Source organism: Danio aesculapii, chromosome 4, assembly GCF_903798145.1.
Source record: "Danio aesculapii chromosome 4, fDanAes4.1, whole genome shotgun sequence".
NCBI classification, from domain to species: Eukaryota; Metazoa; Chordata; class Actinopteri; order Cypriniformes; family Danionidae; genus Danio; species Danio aesculapii.
The window spans coordinates 52,512,538-52,540,204 of NC_079438.1; the positions used below are offsets into that span (position 1 = coordinate 52,512,538).

General features: G+C 36.4%; 2 protein-coding genes across 3 annotated transcripts in view; one reads left to right on the forward strand and one right to left on the reverse strand.

Moving 5' to 3' along the window:
- The window catches only part of foxp2 (forkhead box P2), a 139,087-nt gene extending 127,527 nt beyond the window's left edge, over nt 1-11,560 (reverse strand). The window contains exon 1 of the mRNA XM_056456044.1: nt 11,309-11,560. The gene's annotated coding sequence lies outside the window, so the exon portion shown is untranslated. The remainder of the gene's footprint in view (nt 1-11,308) is intronic.
- Nucleotides 11,561-18,743: 7,183 nt separating this feature from the next.
- On the forward strand, nt 18,744-27,464 carry ppp1r3aa (protein phosphatase 1, regulatory subunit 3Aa). Of its 2 annotated transcripts, none has more exons than XM_056456053.1 (4): nt 18,744-19,542; nt 23,024-23,067; nt 23,154-23,251; nt 24,863-27,464. In XM_056456053.1, the coding sequence occupies exons 1-4, from the start codon at nt 18,809-18,811 to the stop codon at nt 27,410-27,412; spliced, it is 3,426 nt and encodes a 1,141-aa protein (XP_056312028.1). In that variant the 5' UTR covers nt 18,744-18,808; the 3' UTR covers nt 27,413-27,464. The 2 variants fall into 2 exon arrangements, with proteins under 2 accessions (XP_056312028.1, XP_056312027.1); XM_056456052.1 differs by having other exon boundaries at nt 18,745-19,542; nt 23,021-23,067.
- The last annotated feature ends 203 nt before the right edge of the window (nt 27,465-27,667 follow it).

Below are 27,667 nucleotides of genomic sequence, written 5' to 3' on the forward strand. Positions count from 1 at the left end.
TTAAGCTTCCTAGCTCAGTCAACATTTGAATTATCAAAAGTAGATTTAAGACCGTTCTGTCTGTGCTTTTTTGCGAGCGCATGTGTACTCAAACTCAAGCAATGAAAACTGATATAAAACGCTCAGAATGATCATTCAGTAAAAGCATTAATGCTTCATTCATTTCAAACTGCCTCTGAGTTTGTGCTAAAACCACAATGTCTCTGGACTGTGAAAACTGCCCTTTTAAATCGACTTAGCGATGTTATTAGTTTGCATGACCTCGTCGTGACAGGTTTACACAATAGCAGACCCATTTCGATTCGAGATCTTTAAATGCTATAAAATTACATATACATACTGCATTAGTGCAGGCTGTCCTAATGCCACTGTCTGATATTTACATGAAGGCTGGCATTAAATTCAAGATAAACTGTTTCGAATAAGGGGCAGGAATACCTTTCTGGTTCCTCTGCTGGGTATGCAGATGAAAGAAGACATTATGTGAACAAGTCAGATTACAGTACACAATAATTTTTTACCTTTTCAAGTAAATACCATCCCCATGTTAGGAGGTGGAAGCCACCACAATATATTTTGACTGAGGGCCGAACGGCCCTTATCAGCAATAGTCAAGCGATTCAGGCCCCCTGAACAAAGATGAGTCTTCAAACTCCCTCCATTCATCAGTGGACGTGTAATTACCCCCGGTTCACAGTCTAGACGTTACCGCTTTCAGGGTATTTAAGATCCCCTTTGCAACATGCAGCATGCTCGCACCCAGCCCAACGTTAAATCTGCGGCAGATAAATTAGCGAAGAATGCAAGTAAGAAAAAAAAAGAAGCACGGCCACAATGAAAAGAACTTTATCCTCCCTGCTGCTAAATGAGATTTCTTTGAAATGCAGATCAGTGGCGCTAGATTAGTGAATTTTAGCTGCTGTCAACATCATAACAAAATACAAATGCGATTGTTCGTCTGGGCCTTATCTCCTTGCTTCCATCTGCTTCTTCCCGTATTTACTCGGGTCGATTTACTATGCAGATCTAAATAAGACGCGCTCGCGGCACAATGGCTTCTTAAGCTTCTACATCAAGGTATTTGAGAGCGCCGTCACATGAAAAGCTGCCCCATCAAAGGCACATCCCTAATGAACTTCCCTATCACCGAGGGATGGTGCGGTGCTCCGGAGAGGCTCGCAGAGAGGCGCTAAATCACAGGAAGGATACCTCGGCGGCCCGGGGAGATTAACACACAACGGGGACCCTCAAACAGGAGGCCGTCCGAGCCCAACCCGGGGTTGCTTGCGGTTCAGTGGCAGCCAAATTAAAACTCCTAGGTAGGAGAAGAACAGCATGCATATCGAGGTAGGACGGATGCTTACAACAACCAGTGTGGCACACAATTCTTCGTTTGCCACAACGATGACAGTAATCTTCAAAGCCGAGGAATAACCTCTAATTTCACGCCGTATTTGTTGCATCCTGCGTACACAGATGGGATTACAACTCAAATCCCACAACTTACTCGCAAAAAGCGTGGTGGGCAAGAGAGAGGGAACATATATAACAGGGAGACGATGCATTTTTCGTTATAATAGACATGCACCAGCGGTTTACAGAGGAAGGCCGGGGCAATTAGCCCCAGAGGCTGTGCACACTCTGGACCAGCACATGTGGCTCGCAGTCGAGCTCTAACATCACGGCATGATGAGAGGGCAATGGGAATACGGCGGTGGGGGTTGAACAAGAGCGTGTGCCAGCCACGCGTGTGCCAGGTTCCAACTTCCGCTTCACATAAAGGCAAAAAAAGTGCATTGGGTGGGAGGGACTGAATTCTCCACGGAGGCCTTTTCGGGAAAACATCCTCACATGGAAGCAGCATCCAGCAGCCCTGCGGTCGTGCAACACAAACCGCAGTTGTCTTCTGCGTGTCTTTCCCTCCTCCCCTCGCAGTCTTCGCCCTGCCAAGTGGGCTCGATGCCAGTCGCATTTGCAACCACGAGGGACCGCTGCCTTTTTTTTCCTTGTTTAATGAAATGACAAAACAACAGATTTACATATGCAGAAACAGGTGTTGTAACAGGTTTGACTCCTCTTGACCTAAAACGTGTTGCGTGGGGAAAACGAAGAGGGGGGAAAAACAGGGAGAAAAAAAAAAGTTTATTAGCAACAGCTGCCTGGAGGGTGTTTAGGCTCTGATGGGCATTCAAATCTACACCATCTGCCTTGCTGGTTGCCAGAAGTGACAATCTAAATTAAAAACCACTCATCAAATATCATAAAAATAAACTATTGTATTGCTGTGGCCATATGCTGTAAGTGGCCCTATCAAAGACAAAGAGGGAATCAGAGGGAGTGTAATTAACCCTTGGAAGTCTCAAAGACATCCCTCAGCATCAATCACAACAATGGCTCCCTAGCTATTCACAAACACATAGGAATGTGAACAGACCCTGATACACATACTGACACACACATAGCTACACTTCAGAAAGAATACCTGCTTTTTGTTGTTGATATTGTTTTTCATATAATCGTGTTATTGACTTTCATTTTTGAGTCATTTTAGATGGTGCTATTTATATATATGATTGAATTATTTACTAGAAAATGAAGCATGTTGTCTAGTACTATGATATGTGACATATTCAATAGTACTAAACAACATGCTTCAAAAACATCAGAAAATGTAAATAAAATACAACAACTTATTATGAAATTTGAAAATGTTACATTAAGCTTTATTAAAATAGTTTTTAGAGAGATCATGACAGTAACCCAAGTACAGTGGCACAAGAAAATGTACTGAAATGCATGTGACCCTGGACCAGTCATAAAGATTCATTTTTGGAAATTGAGTTTCTGCTGAACAAGCTTTCTATTGATATATGGTTTGATAGGACAATATTAGTCTGAGATGCAATATCTGGAATATGACGGTGCAAAACAAATCTATTCTTATCAATGCATATTATTCATCAGAAATTAGATTTTTCATTGATATATTTACAGAAACTGATCACATATTAACGAAACAAAAAGGTCATGGCATTTTTAATATGCATTTTGGCATAAATGTCTTAAAAAGTGTCAATTTGAAGTGCTGGATGTCAAATTTTAACAAGTTTTGTTAATAAAAATGATTAATAATATTGAAATTGTGATTTTTTTGTAATGTTTACTAGGTACATTTATACTAGAGTTAAAAACCTCTCTCTGTTAAAGTGTTGAATTTTCAGTCTTTACACTAGAGTTAAGAAACAAAGAACTCTCAGTAGCTTAGACCAGAGTTATTTTTTAACTCGGAGTGCAAATATAACTCATTTCTAGTGTTGTACAAGTAACTCTCTTAAGAGTGTTATTTTAACTCTGAAAATATTGGCACAATATTTTCACTCATTCGGAGTCGATTTTAACCCCATTAGAGTTGGAACAACACTGCCAATTTTGCAGTGTATCATTCTGGGATATTTAGTATTAGTTATTGAATGATTGTCATGCTCATTTATAAGCGGAAAATATGAGAAAAAGATTTACCGTATACACAAGGCTATACTGTACACACATTTAGATATATTACCCATGGTAGTGAATGTTTTCCACAATATTAATGATAGACACATAAGGGAGGGAGGGGGGGGGTCTGCGTTATGTAAGTTTTTATATATGTTTTATAATGCCCAGGACACTTTTGACATTCCCTGACATTTGTACTTTTACAGTATCTTATAAATGTGTTATAGACTAAAGTCTGATAGAACTATAATTTGTGATAGGTTTGTATGCAATTGTAGATATGCATGGTTATTAAAAACAATGTATTTTGAACTCCCAGAAACAACACCAGAAAAACATGTCTACCAAATAAGATCAAAATAATACTATGCTACATGTTCACAAATACAATATTAGCGCAGAAAACATTCTTACATTTATGTAGCAGGTCCAAAAGAAATATTTAGCCATTCAAATATCATTAAATGTCAAATGCAGCAATCATCCGTACCTTTAAAACAATAGAGAAACATGAAGGTCGAACACATTAACTCAATAATAACATGAATAAAAATGCTAGAAAACAACAATTCAGGCCAAAGAGTCAAACTAAAAATATCTGCTGTGCCCTTGTCAGAGACAAAGGGAGCATTAATTTGCCCTGTTATTATTTAGAGAGGGCAGGAGGAATAAACCTGAGCCAGTCGTGACCCTGCCACAGTGTTGCAACTTGTTCTAGAGCAATGCCAGCAGAAGGCAGCACCATATGCCCGCAGCCTCAGGCCCGATGCTCTTTCTGCAGCCTAATACGCCTGTCAGGAGATGTTACTGTCACAAATCCTCTGTTTTTCCACAACGTGTCTCAAATAAACAGTTTTTTTTCTCTGTGCTAACAGAATCGTCCTCAAGAGATTGCACTTGGAAGGTCAGTGTTTGATTTGACTGTACTGACAGTATGCATGCTTTTAAGATTTATTTTTGGAATGAGCATAATAATTATCAATGATCATGCTTGCACACTTCTTTTATAATAAGAAACATTTTAAATAAGGACCTTATTTGTGCAAAAAATGGCTTGTTTGTCTGTTTATTTATTGACACAACAACAATTTATTTTGGAGCAAGACTAATAAAGATTAAAACAATGCATAATAATAACAACATTATTCAATAAGTATACAAAAATACATATAAATAAATATAAATAAACAATTTTACATTAAAAACACTAGATATGATTTTTTCAGTCTGATATGTGGTGATATATACAGTCGTACACTACACATAGAGATACTGCACAAACATTTATATATATATATATATATATATATATATATATATATATATATATATATATATATATATACACATATTTATATAGTTGAAGTCAGAATTATTAGCCCCCCTTTTCATTTTTTTATCTTTTTAAAATATTTCCCAAAATATGTTTAACAGTGTAAGGAAATTTTCACAGTATGTCTGATAATATTTTTTCTTCTGGAGAAAGTCTTATTTGTTTTATTTAGGCTAGAATAAAAGCAGATTTAAATTTTTTAAGAACCATTTTAAGATCAAAATTAGTAGCCCTAATTAGTATTTAAACTATATATTTTTTCAGAACAACAGAACAAACCATCGTTATACAATAACTTGCCTAATTAACCTAACCTGCCTAGTTAACCTAATTAACCTAGTTAAGCCTTTAAATGTCACTTTAAGCTGTATAGAAGTGTCTTGAAAAATATCTAGTTAAATATTATTTACTGTCATCATGGCAAAGATAAAATAAATTAGTTATTAGAGATGAGTTATTAAAATTATTGATTAGAAATGTGTTGAAAAAAAATCCGTTAAACAGAAATTGGGGGAAAAATTAAACAAGGGGGCTAATAATTCAGGGGGCTAATAATTCTGACTTCAACTGTAGTATATATATATATACATACATATATATATATATATATATATATATATATATATATATATATATATATATATATATATATATATATATATATATATATATATATATATATATATATATATATATATATATATATATACATACATATATATATATACACACACACACATATACATATACATTTACATAGTAATGAATGTTTGCCATAATCTTTATGATAGACACGCTAAATCTTTATGATCAATGATAAAACATTATCAATTAAAGGATTATTAAAACCTATTTTCTCTGCCCCTGGCTTAGTTATAAATGGAGAGCACAGAAAAATATATGCATATTATGTTTATTTTTCTTTCTTTCTTCCCTTTTTTGTTTTATTAATTTACTTTTTTACTGTACCTTTTGCATATTTGTATTTAGATATTTTTCTGTGTTGCTGTACGACCTAGTATGTGTTATTTTTTATCTCTACTGTTGTTATTTTTTGATGAAAGAATATATACATCTATTGTTTGATTCAGAGAGGAAAGTTTTCTGCTAATAGATTGAAACAGTTGATGTTTTGTGATTCTAATACTGCAACTCTCTGACTAATATGCATCAATAAAAACAGAGTTAAACTAAAAGATTATCAATAAAATAAATTTTAATTCTTCCCAGGATTCATTTATAAAAACACCCATTAAAGTATGCTCTCAGTATAGAAATTAAAATCAACCTTCTAATAAAATATGTTTTACAGAAAGGCAAGCTTGACAGTGGTTTAGTCGGTGGCATTTGTGTAAAAGTAATTACTTAATTTTTAAAAAATATACGCTGCATAGATGCTAAAATGCAACCATAGTTTAGCATCACAAAAAGCTAGCCTCAAATCTGTTTGCACACTCGTCACAGGCCACAGGCAAGTTTGGTCCGAGCAGATCTGACCTTGCCGTTTACCACAAATGATGCCCCTTACATCCACAATGAGACTAAAAAGCTCAATAAATCAGTGCCCTCGGCCAACAAGACCCTGTCATGCCTTCAAAATGCACAGAAACGTATGACAAAACATATCAGCGCTGATATTATCAGTACAATTAATAATTTCAAGGGCATTTGTACTCCAAGATAAGATGCTTATGGCTGATTTAATACCTCTCCATAAAGGTCATGTGATATGGTTCGTGTGAAAGAGCGCCGTCACAGTTAAAAGACTAGAATTAGGGATTATACACCATGTTTAACGAAGAAAAAAACGCAGTTCTCAGTTATCAAACAGACCGTGCAAAGGTCTAAAGTGTCACAACCTCAGAAACATAATAGTCAATAGATTAAAACATTTAAATAAGCATAAAAAAAATCTACTATAATAAAAATAACGATTTTTATACAACAACAAAAAAGCATTTGTGGTTTCTAAGAGGTGACCTTGCAATCGGCGTCTTAGTTACTGAAGCACAGCAAACGTCATTAGGATGATGTGGGTAATTACAGCACATAAGACCTCTTAAGCATGTAATACAGTCTTTTATCTGGAGAAGTCAATCTCTGCGAGGCTGACAGCTAGCAGCATATGATCCCGGTAAACAAATACTTTCACGCGGCACCAAAGTGCCATTAAAGGCCAGAACTGTCAACACAAATTCCACTCTTGCGAGAGAAAAAAAAAAAAGGAGGAGGGAAAAAAAATTGGAAAAAAAAAAGAGACTTGATCACCTCTGGTTGCCTTAACGTGCATGGAGGTAGCCATGGAAACGTTTTCTGTGAAGTTAACATGGATGCAAACAGAAGGTTTTCCGGCTTAATTGCCATTAGAGTTTTATGACCCTGTTTAGAAACGTATATTAAAGCACACACGGGGTAATACGTCGCTTATGGCGATGACAGGAACTAACCTTTGCCTCTCTGAGGTCGTTTTTGTTTCTTAACATACCCTAAATGTGCCTTTTTTTGCCGTGGTGACTGGCAGATGCAATATGAAATAAACGAAAGAGAAAATGTGCGATTTCAAACAGTGGAATTGTCACACTTATTGTATACTACTGTCATTATGAATAAAGCCATAAGCTACAAGTATTGTTGCTGTTTTAATGTGACAAGAAGTAACCTCTGGATTTCTGGGGTTGCTTTTGTTTCTTAACACTCTCTAAATAAGGCATTTCTATACAGTGGTGACTGGCAGATGAAATCTGAAATAATTGAAAGAGAAATTATGAATTCATCTTGTGATTTCAAACAATGAAACAGTCATAATTTCATTACTCCAAATCTGAATATAGGCATAACAAGTATTGTTGCTGCTCTAACGTGAACAAGAAGTAACCTCTGGGTTTCTGTCGTTGCTTTTTGTTTCTTAACACTCTCTAAATGTGGCATTTCTATACAGTGGTGACTGGCAGATGAAATCTGAAATAATTGAAAGAGAAATTATGAATTCATCTTGTGATTTCAAACAATGAAACGGTCACACATACAGTACTCCAAATCTAAATATAGGCATAACAAGTAATGTTGCTTATTGTAGTAATGTGAACACTAAAAACTCTTTTAGTGTGATTATTGTGTTTTTTCTATGATTATGTAAAGTGAATGACAAAAAAAACTAAGTATAACTACAAGTACTAATCATACAGGGCAATAAGTGGCTTTTTAACATGAACGCGACATAACAATCACTTCAGATTTATTATTTTTCCTCTTAACAACCTGAAAACAGTTTTGCTTTGTTTTTACATCCTACCGATATTTCTTTCTCCATGAATAAAAGCAATCTACAAGTATTGGGGTAATGAGTCACTAATTATTGTAACATGAAAGTGGCATTTGCAGGATGTAATATAAAATGCCTGGAGAATTACTACAAGTATCAAACACATGGAGTAATAAGTCGCTTAACGTAGAGTAGTAATGTAAATAAAAACAAATCTTTGACTTTCTGGAATTGATTTGCTGGTATTTTACTATATTTTTTTGTTTCCACCAGCATGAATATGTGAATATGAATACAAGAATAAACTACAAAGCTAAATAAACTAAAGTATAAACTAAAGAATGAAGTATAAACTAAAGTATTCAACACATGCATCACATATTAATGAAATCATACAACAAAGAATTTTTTTAATCTTAAACCCTCCTAAAACTGTTATGGTGACCTTTTTGCCATTTCTAACAGCAAGATGAAAAATGAAAAGATGAAATGAAAAATATTAGAAATACTAACAATAGGTTAATATGTTGTTGAACAGTAATGTAAACAAGCTCCAACGTCTTCCTTTCAGTGGAGTTTTTATTTTACTTTGAAGACAGTAAAACCTGTTTCGATGGCCTTTTAATCAGTGATGACTTCAATATGAAATAAACGATTAATTTACTACTACTATAGTACTACTAGTAATAATGCATGGGGCAACACATCATGCAACATTGTAATGTGAACTAGAACTAACCTTTGCCTTTATTTTTTGCTTAAAACAATAATGTTGATGGCAAATGACTAGCAGATGCCACATGAATAATAAATACAGTAACAAACAATGGAACAGTCCAATTACTAGGAAAAAAGATTAGGAAAAACACCATAAACATTCAACACAAAGTACTTTATGTCACTTCTTATTGTAAAGTTAAAGACAACTTTATTATTATTATTATTATTATTATTATTATTATTATTCTTAAGACCTAAAAATAGTTTTGTTGGCTTTGTATTATTGTTTTTATTAGGAATTACTGACAGACACAATACCAGCCAGCCTACATTTCTTTCAATATGAACAAAAGCATAACCTACAAGTATTCAACACATGGGTCAATGCATCACTTCTAATGTTAACATAAAACACATCTAACTTGTGCCTTTCTAAGGCTGTTTGTCTTTCTTAAAACCATCGAACACATTTTTGGCTGCATTGTTGGTCAATAGTGATTGCAATATGAAAAAGTGAAAGATTAACTTTTGTGATTGCCAACAATATAACATTTTCCCCCAATAAAAGCATATGAATAAAACCATAACTATTCAGCACGTTGCTTATTGCTGTCACGTGAGCTAACCTTTGGCTTTCTGAGGTTGCTTTAGTGCAATTAATGTGACATTATTTTTTATCAGCACTGACTTCAAGACTCAATATGAAATAATTAAAAAAGAGTAGCTTGAGATGTCAAACAATGAAACGGTCCCACCCACATTACACAGTGTTCAACTTGCAGTGGTATCATAACTCAGACAAATGATTTTATTTTATTCGACGCACATGCATTAATCTCAAAAGGTTGTTTTTTTTAATGCAAAGCAGAGCGTGCACACACCCCATCCCATGATGAATGCCGTAATCAGGCTGCGACTACAAAAAAACATTGGGATACTTGGAAATTAGGCCCCTCTTTCCTGTCGCAGGTCAGCCGTGCCTCCCTCCTTCCCTCCCTCCGTGTGTCGTACGTGAAACATCACGCTCCAAACACTGCTCGTTGAAACAGTGCTAATTAAAATCACCTGGGAAGAACTGCGTGGGGCTAACAAAGGGCCGGGCTTCACGTTACAGAGCAATGTGTGTGTGTGTGTGTGTGTGTGTGCAAAATTTTACTACTGCTATTACGGCCTCTTTGAAGCACCACAGTGTTGAGTGATGAAGCGGCATGATGCACACCTGCATTTCACCTGCACAGCTGCCGGAGTGAAACTGAGGTGCTTCTGCAACCAACACCAGGGTGAAAAAAAAAATCTCAGAGCTAATCACAGCCATAATGGGAGCTGTAATACTATACACCTTGTTTAAAAAAAGAGAGAGAAAAAAAAAAAAAAAATTTTATATATATCACCCATTGATTTAGTCCCAGATCCCTTGAAGCCACAGAAAGTGCACTGGCAGTAGATGTGGCTGAGTCTTAAGAGGAGAGCTGTCCATTAACACTCCAATACATCAGCCTTACTGTCCTGACACTCACTGCTCCTGCATGCAAGCAGCTCTAAAGCTAGGAAGAATTCACCCCGGATTATGGAAATGGAGCGAGCAACCACGGTAAGATTAAAGTTACCCTTGATGATGATAATAATAATAATAATAATAATAATAATAATAATAATAATAATAATAATAATTAGACATAATATTCATGTATTTAATATACGATTTATTAAATGTAAAATATTTAGGACACATTTATTATTTTCAATGTTTACATATTTAAGATTTTTTATTTTAAAAGCATATATATATATATATATATATATATATATATATATATATATATATATATATATATATATATATATATATATATATATATATATCACATCACAATAAAAGTATAGATATATAGATATCTTGGTTAAAAATCTAAATCTCTTGCAAAATTGAAAACAGGGCAAATCTAAATTCCTTTACATGATAACAAATACCCAAAATTGCATTAAAATAATATCTTGAAATATTCATATCTTGCAACATGAAATCTGTAACTGTACAGAGATGCAAGCGTCCTGAAATTGGAGTGATAATACTAATAATGAATCGTGCATATTTCAGCATATTTACATTTCATGACTTAATGCATCAGATAAAATCAATAGTGTTAAAACGGACATAAATAGTGTTATTATTTATTATTACTGCTATTTGTTCAATAACAAACTAACGTATTTAAATCACCCAGAGATAGTTTTTAACTCAAACACCCAAATAAAACAGCTACACAAACACAACAAAAGTTAATTCGCATTATTCACTCGCATAATTGAAATCTTTTCAAACTGTCACTTGATGTAAATATTGATCAAGAGGATTATGAGTCCTCGCGAACTCTCAAACAACACAAACCGCTGTCAAAACAACAAATAAAGCACTAAACAAGCCTTCTGCAACTTCTAAGTGAAGTCAAACTCAGACGCCGAGTGCGTGAAAAGGCATAAACGTGAAAACTCACCAAAAGAAGTCAATGTATCTCCTTCGGGGATGCAAAGTTTTGCGTGTTTACGAGTCGGAGGGTTTTGAAAAAGCGCTGAAAACAAACGCACAACACGCGCTGTTGATATTCCTCCGCTCGGAGTGCAGAGACGCTGCTGTCTTCAGTCAGTGTGTGCTGCTGTTATTACCGATGCAACAGTAAAAAAAACGCCCGAGTAACACCGACTCCTGTTTGAATGCGCTTGCATGACGCGCAACGCGAAGCAGCGGCTTGTTTTTTTGTATCTTGATTCAATACATCGCAATGTATCGGCCGAGTTTGGTGGTGGTGGGGGGGGGACTAGCTTATTACAATGCGGGGAGGCACTTACGCGGACGTGGATGTTGTTATTTTTTGGCGTACTGCGACCCCACGTGACGTCGTGTCCACCTGCTGTGTAAACAATGCAGTCATTAAAAGTTAACGGAGTTTGTTTTGGTTTATTGAGATTGCAAAACACACTAAGAGAAAGGAAGGGGTGCCGGTTTCATTTGCTGCAGAGATGAGTGTATGAATGTGAAGTCATTTTTATTTTGATTACAGATTTATTTATTTTTATTAAGCTACTGTTCTTTATTGTTATAGCCGAGCGATATCCGAAATTATAATCGTGATTAAATAAATAAAGTGAATAAATATTGTGTTTGTTTACACGAATAACAAATAAATAACGTAGCATTTTAATAGTTTATACAAATCTGAAGACGAACGAAGTGGAAGAATGTTCAATACAAAAGAACGGAGGATTACTGGTTATTTCTTATTGTTTTTCACATCAAATGTTTGTGTGCTTTCTTTAGTTTTTTTTCATAATTCATAATGTATTCAATATTTATTTTTAACACAATTTTTAAATGTAATTTCTCATGAAATTTATCAGCATTTCTTAAACACCTCACACACTCCCAGTTCACTGAAAATGAACCTCGAAATGAAATCATCAGCACTCTTGTTATTGATTTGGATGATATATTGGTTATTTTATTGATGATCTGCTAGTATTGTGAAACTATTTTTGATGTGATTTTACCATTTGTTTTAATTAAAAAACAATTGAAGATTATACAAATACTGTATAGTGAGTTATGCATCGTGTGTGTATTGTAAGTGTGTGCCACTGCCTTTAAATATTGATATGAATAAAGAAAGCAGAGGAAAGGGGAGATTTCCGATCAAAGATTAATTTGACATATCTTAAGACTTCCTTTTTGTGAATTAATTATCACTGTCTGTGTCTGAATTAATTATGTTTATTTTATTTTTCAAGCAAAAACTGTCTGCTTTAAATGGGGTATAATGCTGATGGTGTTAAAAAGATAGAAAGGGTATTTTACATTAAATCAATGCTAATAAAATGCATATATAAATGAGTCAATATTGAAGATTTTGACGTGGTTTAATGTGAACATTTTAAGACTTTCCAAATCTGATAACAGATGTCCGTCTTCAGATGTGTTAAGGACTTTTTTTATTCATTGATCAGAAATAGAATATCTGATGCATTTTCACCTATGTTAAAAATGTATGCTACTTATTTTAAAATATGCTATTTACAGAAAAATTAATAATCCAGAACAAAAAAAAAAATTGTGTTTGTCACAAAGAGAAACGTGTGCATTTCTTACATGAAACTAAGAAAAGAAACATGATTTTGGGAAACGGGTCATGGAATGAACTATAAGGGTTTGCTGCCACCTATTGGAATGTTAGGAATCTACACTTCTTTGTCAATGAAACTGCGATTGTGCATATAATTTTGATAAGACACTGCCATCTTGTGGACAATGAAGATAATGCACTAATATTAATAATAAAAATCTGGACTTCACAGCACACGAGGATCTCTCCCATGTATTTTTTCACCAAAATGCAAAAACAAAACAAAATTAATACATATTTATTATTAAAGTAAAACAAATATTTATGGCTTTGAAGTATTATGTTTACTATTCTTTTTCTCTGATAATCGTGTTGTGCCGGCACCCATTGACTTCCATAGTATTTTTCCCCTACTATGGATGTCAGTGGGTACCAGCAACCAGTATTCTTCAACATATCATCTTTTGTGTACAGAAGAAAAAAGCAGAAGAAAAAAAGCAGAAGAAAGAAGCTCATGAAGATTTAAAACCACACAAAGGGAAATAAACAATTAGGTCACTTTCATTTTTGGGTGAACTATCCCTTTAAGACAATTTCAACATTCATTCATTCATTAATTTTCTACCACTTTTCCAGGGCCAGGTCGTGGGGTCAGCAGCCTTAGGAGAGAACCCCATCTCTCTCCTCTGACACTTCCTCCAGCTCCTTCGGGAGGATCTGAAGGCGTTTTCAGGCTAGCCAAGAGACATAGTCCCTCCAGCGTGTCCTGGGGGGCCTCCTCCCGGTAGGAAATGCCTGGTACACCTTACTAGGTAGGCGTCCAGGAGGCATCCGAAACAGATGCCCCAGCCACCTCAGCTGACTTCTCTCGATGTGGAGGAGCAGCAGCTCTACTCCGAGCTCCTCCCGGGTGATAGATCTCCTCACCCAATCTATAAGGGTGCGCCCTGCCACCCTGCGAAGGAAACTCATTTCGGTCGCTTGCATCCAAGATCTTGTCCTTTTGGTCATGACCCAAAGCTCATGACCATAGGTGAGAGTAGGAACGTAGATTGACCAGTAAATCGTGAGCTTTGCCTTTCGGCTTAGCTCCTTCTTTACCACAACGAACCAGTATATTGATCGCATTACTGCTGCGCAAAACCGCCTGTCAATCTCACGTTCCATCCTTCCCTCACTTGTGAACAAAACCCCAAGATACTTGAACTTCTCCACCTGGGGTAAAGACTCTCCTCCAACCTGGAGATGACCTTCAACCTTCAACATGCAATAATGAAACCTGTGTTGTTTTGAAAGAGAACCAGATATATTGCAGTCAATCCCACAAGTATTCATACATCTTAAACGTTTGTCACAACATTTCTCACATGATCACAGGCTGTACTACAAAGCTAAATGCTTGAATCTGATTGGCTGATGAATGTCTAAGGTAGCCTTGTTATTTTCAGATACACTCATAGCTGAAGTAGTTCCAAAGGGATCTTGACTGCATTACAGTTCCATATCAATATGCTGAAAAATGTCAGTTATTTCAAAGCCCACAACTGCCAAATATCAAATCAAAACAGATTAATTTCCTGAAATATTCAATTAAATTTAATTAAATTCAAGCCATTTATAATTATTGTTTCAAAGTAGCTTTACAAAAGGTGGGCATTCAGAAAAGTTAAGGGTATTAGTTACCAGAACATGATTGGTTACTACTTAAACTAGCCTGTAACTAATAGCTTTCAACAGTTAAAGTTGTTATATATTAACACTGCTAACCTGCAGTAATATAGTATATACTGTAGGTGATGACTATGTGTACATGTTCAATAAAGAATAAATGTAAATATAAGAATAGGCAGAAAAACTAGCTAACTACTAACTAGCTAAATGAATAACGACAGCAGAGCTGAAACGGCCACATCTCCTCTTTCTGTGCATTTCCCTCTCTCGAATAATTTAACCGCCTGTCCTTATTCATTCATTCATTTTCTTTTTAGCTTAGTCCCTTTATTAATCTGGGGTAGCCACAGCAGAATGAACCAACAACTTAATTAGCATATGTTTTATGCAGCGGCTGCCCTTCCAACTGCAACCCATCACTGAGAAACATCCGTACACTCTCATTCACACACATACACTACAGACAATTTTAGCAAATCCAATTCACCTGTACCGCATGTCTTTGGACTGTGGGGTAAACCGGAGCACCCGGAGGAAACCCACGCAAACATGGGGAGAACATGCAAACTCCACACAGAAATGCTAACTGACCCAGCTGGGACTCGAACCAGCGACATTCTTGCTGTGAGGCAAATGTGCTTCCCACTACGCCACCGTGCTGCCCAGCCCGTCCTTAATTATTCACTATAGTTTAGAAAACACATAGCTAAACTGTGTCTGACAAATTGTGAACATTGTGAAGTGTGAACAAATTCATCTTGATTGTGCCGGTTAATATGACGATATTTACACAACCATCAATACTTTATTGAGCCTCAATGTCAGTTTGTACTGTCTAAAGCAATTGGGTTGTTTTAACCCAACATTAGATCTAATATCAACAAACCATTGGATTAAAAATGTGATTTATTGGTCCAGTGAAATTAAAATATATTTTTCAGATGTTAGTAACAGTTTGTTAGTTTTAAGGACATCTATAAGCTAGTGTGCTCCAAAACAACTGAAAAAATTCACGTTTAGAATATATAAGCCTGATATAAACATACAAAGCTTGAAGTTTGTCACTTTCGTCTAAATGGACCAATGATTTTTTTTTCACCTCACTATCACATGTCTGTTTCTCATCAAATCTTGACCAATCAAATGGCATTCTCCACCCCATTCAAGACTCTTCTCATTTGCTTTCCATTTGATCTCAATCACTCTCACTGACAGAGTGGTGGTAAAACAAAACACTATTAACTTTTTTGGGGTGAGGAGCTACTCTACACTCTCAAAAAAAGAAAAGGTACAGGGGCTGTCACTGGGCCAGTACCTTTTCAAAAGGTACATATTTATACCTGAAGGGTTCATAATGGTTCCTCAAAGGTACTTTTTAGGTACATTTGGGCACTAATATGCGCCTTTGAGGCACCACTGTGAACTCTTTGGTAACAAATATTTCTCTTTTGAAAAGGTACTGCCCCAGTGACAGCTCCTGTAGCTTTATTTCTGAGAGTGTATGTCCCACCCTTTCTTCATGTTGCAGTTGAGATTATGTCAAAAATCGAATAAAATCCACACATTTCAAAGCACTTCATGGGATCTTTAATTTTAATTGAAAAAAATTAACCCAGTGTTGGGTTTGACCAACCTACACTCTCAGAAATAAAGGTACACGAGCTGTCACTTGGGTGCTACCTTTTCAGAAGGTACATATTTGTACTTGAAAGGTCCATATTAACACCTCAAGGGTATATATTAGTACCTTAAAAGTACAAAAGTGTCCCTCTTAAAATTTGTAGGTACTAATATATACTTTTGAGGTACCAATATGGACCCTTCAAGTACAAGTGTGTACCTTTTGAAAAGGTAGCACCCAAGTGACAGCTCGTGTACCTTTATTTCAAGCCTGAAATCCAGTATTTTCCCAGACTCACAGCAGCAGCTTCTTCATTTAGTTTTTTTTGTTTGTTTGTTTTTGTTTTTTTTTTGTTTTGTTTTTGTTTTTTGGGGTTTTTTTGGGGGGGGGGGGTGTATTGTAATGTATTGACCTTATTCTTCAATGCGGAAGTAAGCTCGTTTTTCTGGTTGTTTTAGAACTTCCGGTTGAGTTTCCTATGAGAGAAATGACTGGTAATAATAAACAGCAGAAAATGGTCAAACTACTCATTCTACAAACAAGTGTTTGCATGACAATACAGACAAAGTAGAATAATATAATAACAAAATATCAGTTTGCAACATCAAGCAGCAAAACGAGCTGTTTAAATGTCTAAAAATGAATGGATGTGAATGAGACCGCAAGTCTCGAGCCAAAATGATTCAAATGGCTGCGCCTGCTCGTACGTGGAGAATAAGAGAGTACAGAGTATTGACAGGAAAGCATGGGGAGCAGATAGAGGGGAAGGATCGGCATAGGGCCAGGAGGCGGGAATCAAACTTGGGACGCCGTGAGCACCGGAGTGCATGTGTCGATGCACTAACCACTACGCCACTGGCGCCAATTTTATGTAGGTTTTTAATCCATTATATGAAGACCTTTAGTGATGACATGTTACAGATTCCTTTATTTTGCTATATCACTTAAATAAATGGGTAACACTTTATTTTGAGGGTCCATTTGAGTATAAGTAGACTGTTTGCTTAATATCTGTTGATACTGCTGCTAAACGGACATTAACTGACTATAAGAAACTTTGCAAGTACATGTCAACTTACACTAACCCTAACCCCAACCTAACTGTCAACTTATAATCTAATGAGAATTAGTTGGCATGTAGATGCAATGTAACTTAAATTCAACAAATGGACCATCAAAATAAAGTGTGACCAATAAATGAACTATAGTCTCCTGCACACACTAGTAAAAATAAATACTAAAAATATATGGGTTAATAAAGCAAGTTAGGGTAATCAGGAAAGTCATTGAACAGCAATGTTTTGTTCTGCAGCCAGCTGAGAAAAGAAAATTGCATAAGGTGGGATAATAATTTTGACCTAATGCTTTTATTCCAGCCAAAATAAAACAAAAAGTGCTCAGGGGTAGCTTAATTCAACAAATGGACTATCAAAATAAAGTGTGACCAATAAATGAACTATAGCTTAGCTACTAAATATGGTTTAGCTCAGCTACTAAATATGACCTCCAAAGACTACGTCGAATAGTTCGGACTGCTGAGCGAATCACTGGTACAACCCTTCCTACTCCCCAAGAACTGTACTTATCCAGAGCGAGCAGGAGGGCTGCCAAAATCACTCTGGACCCCTCACACCCAGCACACTGCCTCTTTGAACTTCTACCTTCTGGTCGACGCTACAGAGCACTGCGTACCAGAACAGCCCGACACAGAAACAGTTTCTTCCCTCAGGCAATCCATCTCATGAACACTTGATGATAATAATTGTGGAACCAACATCACTACTTGCCATACACTTTTATACACATATACACTTATTTAACAACACACTTTACATGCCAATTTGCACATAACAGCTGCACATATACCGTTGTATATAGTAATAAACATGTACATACACTTGTCAATCTGTATATTTGCACTCACTACTTCTATTTTTTTTATATATATTTATTATCTGTTTTTTGTCCGGTCTCTGTAATCCTGTTGCACTGTAGAAGCTCTGTCACCAAAACAAATTCCTCGTATGTGTGAACATACCTGGCAATAAAGCTCTTTCTGATTCTGATTCTGATTATTAATGTGTCGGTGGTCTTTGGGTAAGGGATGGATCAGAATAAACAGCAAAAGTAAGTCAAAGGCACTCGAAAAATGTGAAAAAAAAGTATTTTAAAATATTTGTCTTGACATTTTTCGAGTGCCTTGGGCTTGCTTTTGCTGTTTAAAACAAATCAGACTTTCTCCAGAAGACAAAAAACATTTTCGGAAATACTGTGAAAATTTCCTTGCTCCATTAACTATCCAAAACAAAAAAGAATGAACATTTCACAGGAGGAGGGGGGCTAATATTTTTGCCCTCAACTGTATATATAGAAGCTATCTCCAGGGTCAGAAAAGTTCAGCAGACGACATGGACGGATCAAAGCAGCCCACGTCCATCACACACTAGTGACCAGGAAAGACAAGCATAGTTCTGTAGCCAGCTATATTTAAGCCTGGCAACCACACAATGTTCAGCCGTAACCCGATGCTCTGTGCAGAGTCACGTTGCGAGTGAATTGGCTACTAATGTTCAGCCTAAACCAGCAGCATGTCTATGGAAGACACAACCTGCAACCTGGAGCCTCCAAACAACAAGGACTGGATCATGAAAAACCAAGAGGACAAGATGGAGCAGGTTGCAGAGGATGAATCTGAAGACGATGAGCCCGAGTCTCCACCGATAGCCGTACGAAGGAAGGTTTCATTTGCGGATGCCTTTGGTTTGGACTTGGTTTTGGTGAAGGAATATGACGACCGGGACTCGTCGGAGGGTGGGGAATACTACATATCATGTTTATTCACCATTGCAGATTTGAACCAGGATATGGAGGTGAAACTTCAGCAGCAGAAGTTGGAGTTGGAGCGGTTTGAGCTTCTCCCTGGATCCACTACAATCCGAGGAATCATCCGAGTACTTAATCTATGCTTTCACAAATCTGTTTTTGTTCGTGTTACATTAGATGGCTGGCAGAGTCACTTTGAGCTGATGGCGGAGTATGTGCCCGGGTCCAGCGATGGCCAAACCGACTGCTTTTGTTTTCACCTCGATTTGACGCCTCCGTTCCCGGTCGAAGGGCTGCGTGTTGAGTTCTGTCTGCGGTACGAGAGTGCTGTTGGGACCTTCTGGGCCAGCAATGGAGGGACAAACTACATCGTGTTCTGCTATCAAAGACGAAGGAGCAATTTTAAAGAGCACCCAAGGGAGGATGAGAAAGAGATTGAAAAGGAAAAGGTAGAGGACAATCTTCATAAAGGTATCAGGAGCTGTCTTAAAGCAAACAGGTGGGAAAGCCTGCAAAACACACATATGCTTGGGATCATAATGTTTATTTGTACTTACTGTAGGGTTAGGGATTTAGGTTAGGTTAGGGATTAGGGGCACAGCCCTTTTTAAAAATATATATTTATTAAGTGACACTTTACTTGAAGGCAGTGGTCATGGCACTTAGTAATCATGTCCAGGGCCAAACTGAGAATAATAATAATAATAATAATAATAATAATAATAATAAGAAGAAGAAGAAGAAGAAGAAGAAGAAGAAGAAGAAGAAGAAGAAGAAGAAGAATAAGAATAAGAATAAGAATAAGAATAAGAATAAGAATAATATTTCCAAGTGTTGGGTTGCAGCTAGAAGGGCGTCCGCTGCGTAAAACATATGCTGGATAAGTTGGCAGTTCATTCCGCTGTGGCGACCCCAGATTAATAAAGGGACTAAGCCAAAAAGAAAATGAATGAATGAATGAATGAATGAATGAATAATAATAATAATAATAATAATAATAATAATAATAATAATAATAATAATAATAATAATAATAATAATAAATATTAATATGGAATTATGAGGAATGATTTTGAGTGAATACACTGTAAAAATGCTTTGGTACAACATGGAGGAATTAATAGAACTTATTATGAGATTTAGGTGAATTAAACAAGAAACAATTCAGTTGTCACAATAAACCTCAATAATTGTGTTGTTTCAGCTCATTTAAAATAAGTAGTTTAAACAAACAGCATTGATATTAGACTGTCATGGCACTTAATTATCATGACCAGGGCCAGACAGAGTTTTTTTGCTATTAATGCGGAAAATTATGTTAAAATAATAAATAATAGTAATAATAATAATATTAATAATAATAATAATAATAATAATAATAATAATAATAATAATAATAATAATAATAATAATAATAATAATAATATTGAGATAATACACTGTAAAAAAGCTTTGGAACATCATGAAGGTCTTACTGATTTAAGTGAATTGAACATGAAACAATTGAATTGTCGCAATAAAAAAAAAAACCTCAAGAATTGTGTTGCTTCAGCTCATTTTAAATAAGTAGTTTGAACAAACAGCACTGAAATTAGACTGCCATGGCACTTCGTAATCAGGACTAGGGCCAGACAGATATTTTTTGCTATTAATGCGCAAAATTTTGTTAATAATTAATAATAAATAATAATAATAATACATTTGTGGAATTATGAGAAATGATTTTTCAGAGAACACACTGTAAAAATACTTTTGGACATTATGAAGGTCTTAGGTGGATTTAGGTGGATTGAACATGAAACAATTGAGTTCCTCAAACCTCAAAAAGTGTGTTGTTTCAGCTCATTTAAAATAAGCAGTTTGAACAAACAGCATTAGAAATTACACTGCCATGGCACTTAATAATTAAAATTATTATTTAAAAAAAAAATAATAATTAAATAAAAAATAAATAAATAAAAATAAATAAATAAACAAAAAATAAATATATATAATAATTATTATAATAATAATTAAAAATCTATGGAATTATAAGTAATGATTTTGAGAGAACACACTGTAAAATAAATAAATAAATAATATTATTAATAATAATAATACAAATTTGTGAAATTATGAGGCCTAATTTTGAGAGAATACACTGTAAAAATGCTTTGGGACAAAATAAAGGAATTAATTAAACTTATTACCTTTTAGAGATTTAAGTGGATTGAACATAAAACAACTGAGTTGTTCAATGATAAAAAAAATCAAGTATTGTGTTGTTTCAGCTTAATTTAAATAAGTAGTTTGAACAAACAGCAAATGTTTTCATTTGAGTGTAGCAAATAAAATCTTAGCATTGAAGTAAAAAATAATAATAGCTTTTTAACTTAAGGTTTACAATGCAAATCCAATCAGAACTACTTGTTAGGTCAACAAAGTACATCTTTCATATGCTTTAATATATCTACTAAAAGACAGAAAATAATACTTTACAAACTGTATAGAACATAAATCATAAAACATTTGCAAACTATTCAATGATATTTTGGGGCGACACGGTGGCTCAGTTGTTAGCACTGTCGCCTCACAGCAAGAAGGTCGCTGGTTTGAGTTCCAGCTGGGTCAGTTGGCATTTCTGTGTGGAGTTTGCATGTTCTCCTCATGCTTGCGTGGGTTTTCTCTGGGTGCTCTGGTTTCCCCCACAGTACAATAAAGGAACTAAGCTGAAGGAAAAAGAATGAATGAATGCTATTCCTTAAGATTATACAAAAACTGAATAAATATAAATGTACACATATTTAAATAAGTAGACTTACATAAAACTAAATATTACAAAAAAAAAATCATAAATACGAAGGATATTTTATGGATGCTTATGACAACTGTCATTAAGTGTCATTCCCTTTTATACTGTATTTGTCATTTAAATGCAATGGTGACATTGTTTGAGATGTCTTTGTTACTACAACTTGACCGAGACTATGACCCAATTCCAATTTTATTTTTGTACCCCTACCCCTACCTACCAGGATGCCCTTCCAGCCGCAACCCATCTCTAGGAAACATCCACACACACTCATTCACACTCATACACTACGGGCAATTTGCCTACCCAATTCACCTGTACTACATGTCTTTGGACTGTGGGGGAAACTGGAGCACTTGGCGGAAACCCAGGCGAACACAGGGAAAACATGCAAACTCCACACAGAAACGCCAACTGACCCAGCCGAAGCTCAAACCAGCGACCTTCTTGCTGTGAGGCAACAACACTACCTACTGCGCCACAGCGTTGCCCCAGCATGTAAAAATAATAATAAAAATAATAATAATAATAATAATAATAATAAAATAATAATAATAATAATAATAATAATAATAATAATAATAATAATCACACCTTAACAACAGAATTGCAATGCCCTATCAACAACCTAAAACAGGCTACACTGAAAAAAATAATATGACAAAAATTAGTTTTGAAGTAAATTTAACTTATTTTAATACGTTAATTGGGTGCCAATCACATTTTTTTAAGTTATGCAAAGCTTAACTTAATATTTTTAGTCAGTTTGACTGATGTAAGTTGAGATGACTAGAAAAGTTTAATTGATTCATCTAAAATAATTAAGGCAGTGAGGATTTTTTACAGTGTAGCATATGCATAGCACCACTACAAAATAATTCAGAAGACCCTACAGAAGTAGCATCTACCAACAATCAACTAACAGCATAGTAAAAATAAATAATGGACTCTAAATACAATAGGATATTTCCTTAAGTAAATCGAATAATTTCTGATTCATTCTTTGTGAAACACTGGCAACACAGCCTTAGACAAGATATAAGCACAACAAGGTTAAACATTTAATGTTTGTTTTTGGGTAGCCCAATAACTTATTCATGCAGTCATCCGAACAAGAAATTTGACTGGAGATTGTATGCTTGAATGTATAGCTGGGGTGTACTGAAACCCTGCTGTATATTTACAGTAGAAACTACACAGAGGCTACACCTGAGAAGAGTGGAGAAATCTCAGGTGGGTTTCTTATGTGGAGATCTGGATATAAGAAGTTTTGAGTCTAATGACAAGATACTAAGTTTGATTGTGTTTTTTTTTTACAGAGCAAGTCACACCTAATGTTGGGCGTAATAGGAACAAAACCAAAGAAGAAGCAGGGAGTGCGTCCTGCAAATCCCTTAAGGACTGCTGCAAAACCTTGGTAGGGTCAATGGACAAAAGGAAGATATTTAGGAGAAATATTTAGAGCATGAATGAATAATTTACATAGCACTCTTCTTATGTATACACACAAGACTGTCATAAAACAGGTTGTGGTGGCAGTTCAATATGGATGGGCGTTATTAGAAGGCTGTATGTTTGATAAAATAAATTGTTAATTTCAATGAACAATTTAATATGTTCTGCAACTATTAATCTGCAGCTCTCATATGGTTGAAGCTAAGCAGGATTGGGCATGGTTCGTATGGGAGTCCTCCTCAGTCGTATCTGAATGCAGCCTTGATGATGCAAGCTGAGACTCTGAATCTCAGTGATGCAATGTCAGACACAATGCACTCAATGGAGCTAGTGGCATCACTGTAAGGGGTAGGGTTAGGGGTGAGGTAAGGTGAGTGCATTAAAAAGCATTGGATGCATCTCAGATTGCACTGCAGCAGGTCTGCATCCAGACCCCTTTCGCCCTGTTGGGAAAACTAGAACTGCTATTTCATCAGTGTGCCAAACTCTTTGGTTCCAGTTGTATTTCTACAAGAGCCTGGGATGGTTTGGCACAATTACAAACCATTCTTGGCATGGAATTCTAAGCAGGGTTAGACAATCATGTTGAACTGTGCTGGACGGGTCTGCACATGACGTCGCCACTCTTTTGCCTGGCTGCAAGTTTATCCCAAGCTGACTAGGCAGAAATACACTATTTAATTACTATTATTATTGTTTTGTTATTCAGTGAAGTAAATATCAGGAAACGAGGACCCCCCCCCCCCAAAAAAAAATATGAATATGTTACATTTACTTGACGCATTTGTATTGCACTCCAAAAAGTTCCATTATCAGCACCACTGTAGAATATGAAACCATTTTGGTGCTAACTGCACTGAATTTGTGTGGAATAAAGTGGTTAAGCAAACAGAACCATTGGGGCAGGAAAAGCGGATAGATATGCTGCTGAAAGAGGTGCTATTATGGGTCCTAGTACCCAATAGGTACACTATACTGTCAGAAAAAAAACCTTACCTTTTGAAGAGACATTAAACCGAGGCCTTGACTCTCTGTGATCAATAAAAAATCCCAGGATGTTCTTTGAATAGTGTAAGGGTGTGAGCCTGGCCAAGTTTGCCTTCTGGGCTCTGTCCATCATATGCTCCTAATCATCCTCATATAAACTAATTTGCTTTATTAGTAATTTGCTTTATTTGTCTCCTTCGCTACAACAAACCGGTGCCTGGTGTGTGTTCTGCATTATGGCTGCCATTGCATCATCTAGGTAGATGCTTCTAAACAGTGGTTTCCATGTGTATAGCATTAATTATTAAACTCTAAGAATTAATTAGTAAAGATACTCTGTAAAAAATGCTGGGTTGTCATAACCCAAAGTTGGGTCAATTATGGACAAATCCGATGCTGAGATAATTTTTTCAATTAAATTTTAATTACACATTTTAAACTAAACAATTGAGTTTCGACAACCCTGCATTTTTAAACTGTAAATTGAAAGGTACCCCATTTATCAAGTACCTTTTATTCGTAACAAGACATGATCAATTGCTTTAAAAATACATATTTATTTAGCATATTGTCGCATTTCTGACAGGTGGACCGTCGTAGGAAGCGCCAAGCTGCCCGTCTGGCACACGTGCAGAAGTATTTTTCTCAGAAAGCAACAGAAACCCAGATGGGATGTAATTCCAACACAGATGAAAGTTCAACGTCTATCCCAAGGCTGAGTATCCAAAGCAGAACCGACAACCAACATGGATTCGGCATGGACACACCACCAATACTAATCTACCACCAGATTCCTTTGCTTTCTCTAGACTGGGGAAGTACCTCAACAATACCTCTCCATGCAAACCCTCTAAACACAGACAGTGAAAAAAGCCAGCAAGTTGAAGATCACCAAGCTGAATTGAGTTTTGATGCCTTTCTGAAGGGCTCTGATATGGCAAGCACTCACAGTTACATGCAGGATCAAGCATGGGCTTCTCCAGAGTCACTTGACCAGTGTGAAGTTTCAGCTTCAAGGGACAAAGTCAGAGGATTGGAGGACAGAGGAGCTGAGGAAAAATACAGTCAAGAGTCTGGTGACAGGAGAGCAATAAATATCATCAAATCTGATCCCACAGAGCAAGAAAAGGATCTGAGTAGGAGTCTTTCTAGTGATCAAGTTGTGGATTATCAGTTAGTAAAAGAACCAAGGTTCACTACCCTACCATGCTCTGCTTTAGATTCAAGGGACCAAATCGTAGTCCCAATGGAAGGTAGAGGAGCTGAGAAAGATTATAGTCAAGGGTCAGATGACAGGAGAGCAATAGAAATGATAAAATCTGATCCCACAGAGCAAGGAAAGGAGGTAAGCACGAGTCTTTTCAGTGATCAAGTTGTGGATTATCAGTTAGTAAAAGAACCAAGGCTCACTACTGTACCATGCTCTGTTTTTGCGTCAAGGGACCAAATTGTAGTCCCAATGGAGGATAGAGGAGCTAAGAAAGATTATAGTCAACGGCCTGATGACAAGAGAGCAATAGAAATAATAAAATCTGAACCCACGGAGCAAAGAAAGGATCTGAGCATGAGTCTTTCTAGAGATCAAGTTGTGGATGTTCAGTTAGCAAAAGAACCAATGGTCACTGCTGTGTCATGCTCTGTTGTAGTTTCAAGGGACAAAGATTTAGTCCTAATGGAGGATAGAGGAGCTAAAAAAGGCTGCATTCAAGAGTCTGGTGACAGGAGGGCAATAGACACCATAAAATGTGATCCCACAGAGCAAGGAAAGGATCTGAGCATGAGTCTTTCTAGTGATCAAGCTGTGAATTATCAGTTAGTAAAAGAACCAAGGTTCACTACAATACCATGCTCTGTTTTAGATTCAAGGGACCAAACCGTAGTCCCGGTGGAAGAACTAGGAGCTGAGAAAAATTATAGTCAATGGTCTGCTGACAGGAGAGCAATAAAAATCATAAAATCTGAACCCACAGAGCAAAGAAAAGATCTGAGCATGAGTCTTTCTAGTGATCAAGTTGTGGATTACCAGTTAGTAAAAAAACCAAGGGTCACTACCATACCCTGCTCTGTTCTGGGATCAGAGCCAGACAGGCTGGAAAGAGAGTTAGAGGCATCTCGTGACTGCCGAACGCCACATCATGAGCTCACAAGTGGATTTTTAAGTCAAGACATGACCAAGGCGAGCCCAGGGGATGAAACTAGAATCGCACATGACACAGAGACTCGGAATTCAGAAGCAGGAGATGGAATCTTACCTGAAGATTGCACGGGCAGCTCTGACACCTCAAAGGTTAAAGAAAACACACACAGGATGGTCAAAGACATCCTGACATTTACGGGGATCAGAGACGTGCCACTCACAAATAGACAGGCCGAGGGATCTTCTTCAAAGAGGAAGGATATAAATATAGACGATAGCGAGAAGCAGGTGGAAATGAGCCGGTTTTATACAGAACTACATGAAGAGGACGCGGAAAGCAGTAGAAAAGGACAAGATGAAACAACTATGGATCACAGCGCAGAAATACAGAGCGTTTCATCGTGCGAGAGCAAGGCGTTTAATGAGAACGAATTATGCACGTTGAACAAGAATCTTCACAAAGACAATTCAGAGCTACAGAAAAGTGAAGAGAGGCGGTTTGAGGCAAATGAAGGACTTAAAATAAAGGAGCGACTGAACGAGGCGACTATTGAAGCAGCTAAAGGAGGTGAAGAGGATGAAATGTGTTCAGAAAGCAAACGAGAGCTCATTGAGGACCCCCGATTCATGGGTAATAATTGCACAGATGAAGACCTTACCAGCATAGTTACATATCTGACAGATAGCACGGACCCTACCAAGCACATCCCTCAGACAACATCTATAAAGGACAGAGAGGTCAATTCGCAAGATGAGGACTTTGAGCTTGGGAAAAGCCTCAATGGTAGTAGCAACAGGCTGTTTTCATGGTGGCAGGAGTTCAACTCACTGGGTCACAGAGCCAAGGCTTTACTGTATGCTATTCTGTTTGTGATCTTCATAACAACATATCTGTGCGACATGCCGACCTGCTTGGCCCTCTATTTGTTTTCTCTGTGCTGGTGGTGCAGCCAGGGCATGAAACAACGCCTGGATGGGGCGTCTGTTGATGTGGACTGAGACCAGATAGGACGTTTTTGAGAAAGCTTTTCATAAGTGACATATGGTTTTGAAATGTGGCATGACATGATTTTACGGGCCCAACACAACTTAGAAATATAGATTTAAGAGGCATTTTGTTTTTGTTTCTTTCACTTGTATTCACATTAAAAGTCCTATTTGATCCCAATCAATCAGTCTTTCAATACAATACTAAACTAATTCTGGTATTATTCTACCAAACGTTAATCCCATTTTGTGATATAATAAAATAAT

Excerpts from the sequence above, each read along its gene's own strand:
- ppp1r3aa (XM_056456052.1), top strand. The coding sequence starts at position 18,809 with ATGTCTATGGAAGACACAACCTGCAACCTGGAGCCTCCAAACAACAAG. Across the intron at positions 23,068-23,153 it reads GAAGAGTGGAGAAATCTCAG|AGCAAGTCACACCTAATGTT; the intron begins GTGGGTTTCTTA and ends TTTTTTTTACAG. Across the intron at positions 23,252-24,862 it reads AGGACTGCTGCAAAACCTTG|GTGGACCGTCGTAGGAAGCG; the intron begins GTAGGGTCAATG and ends CATTTCTGACAG.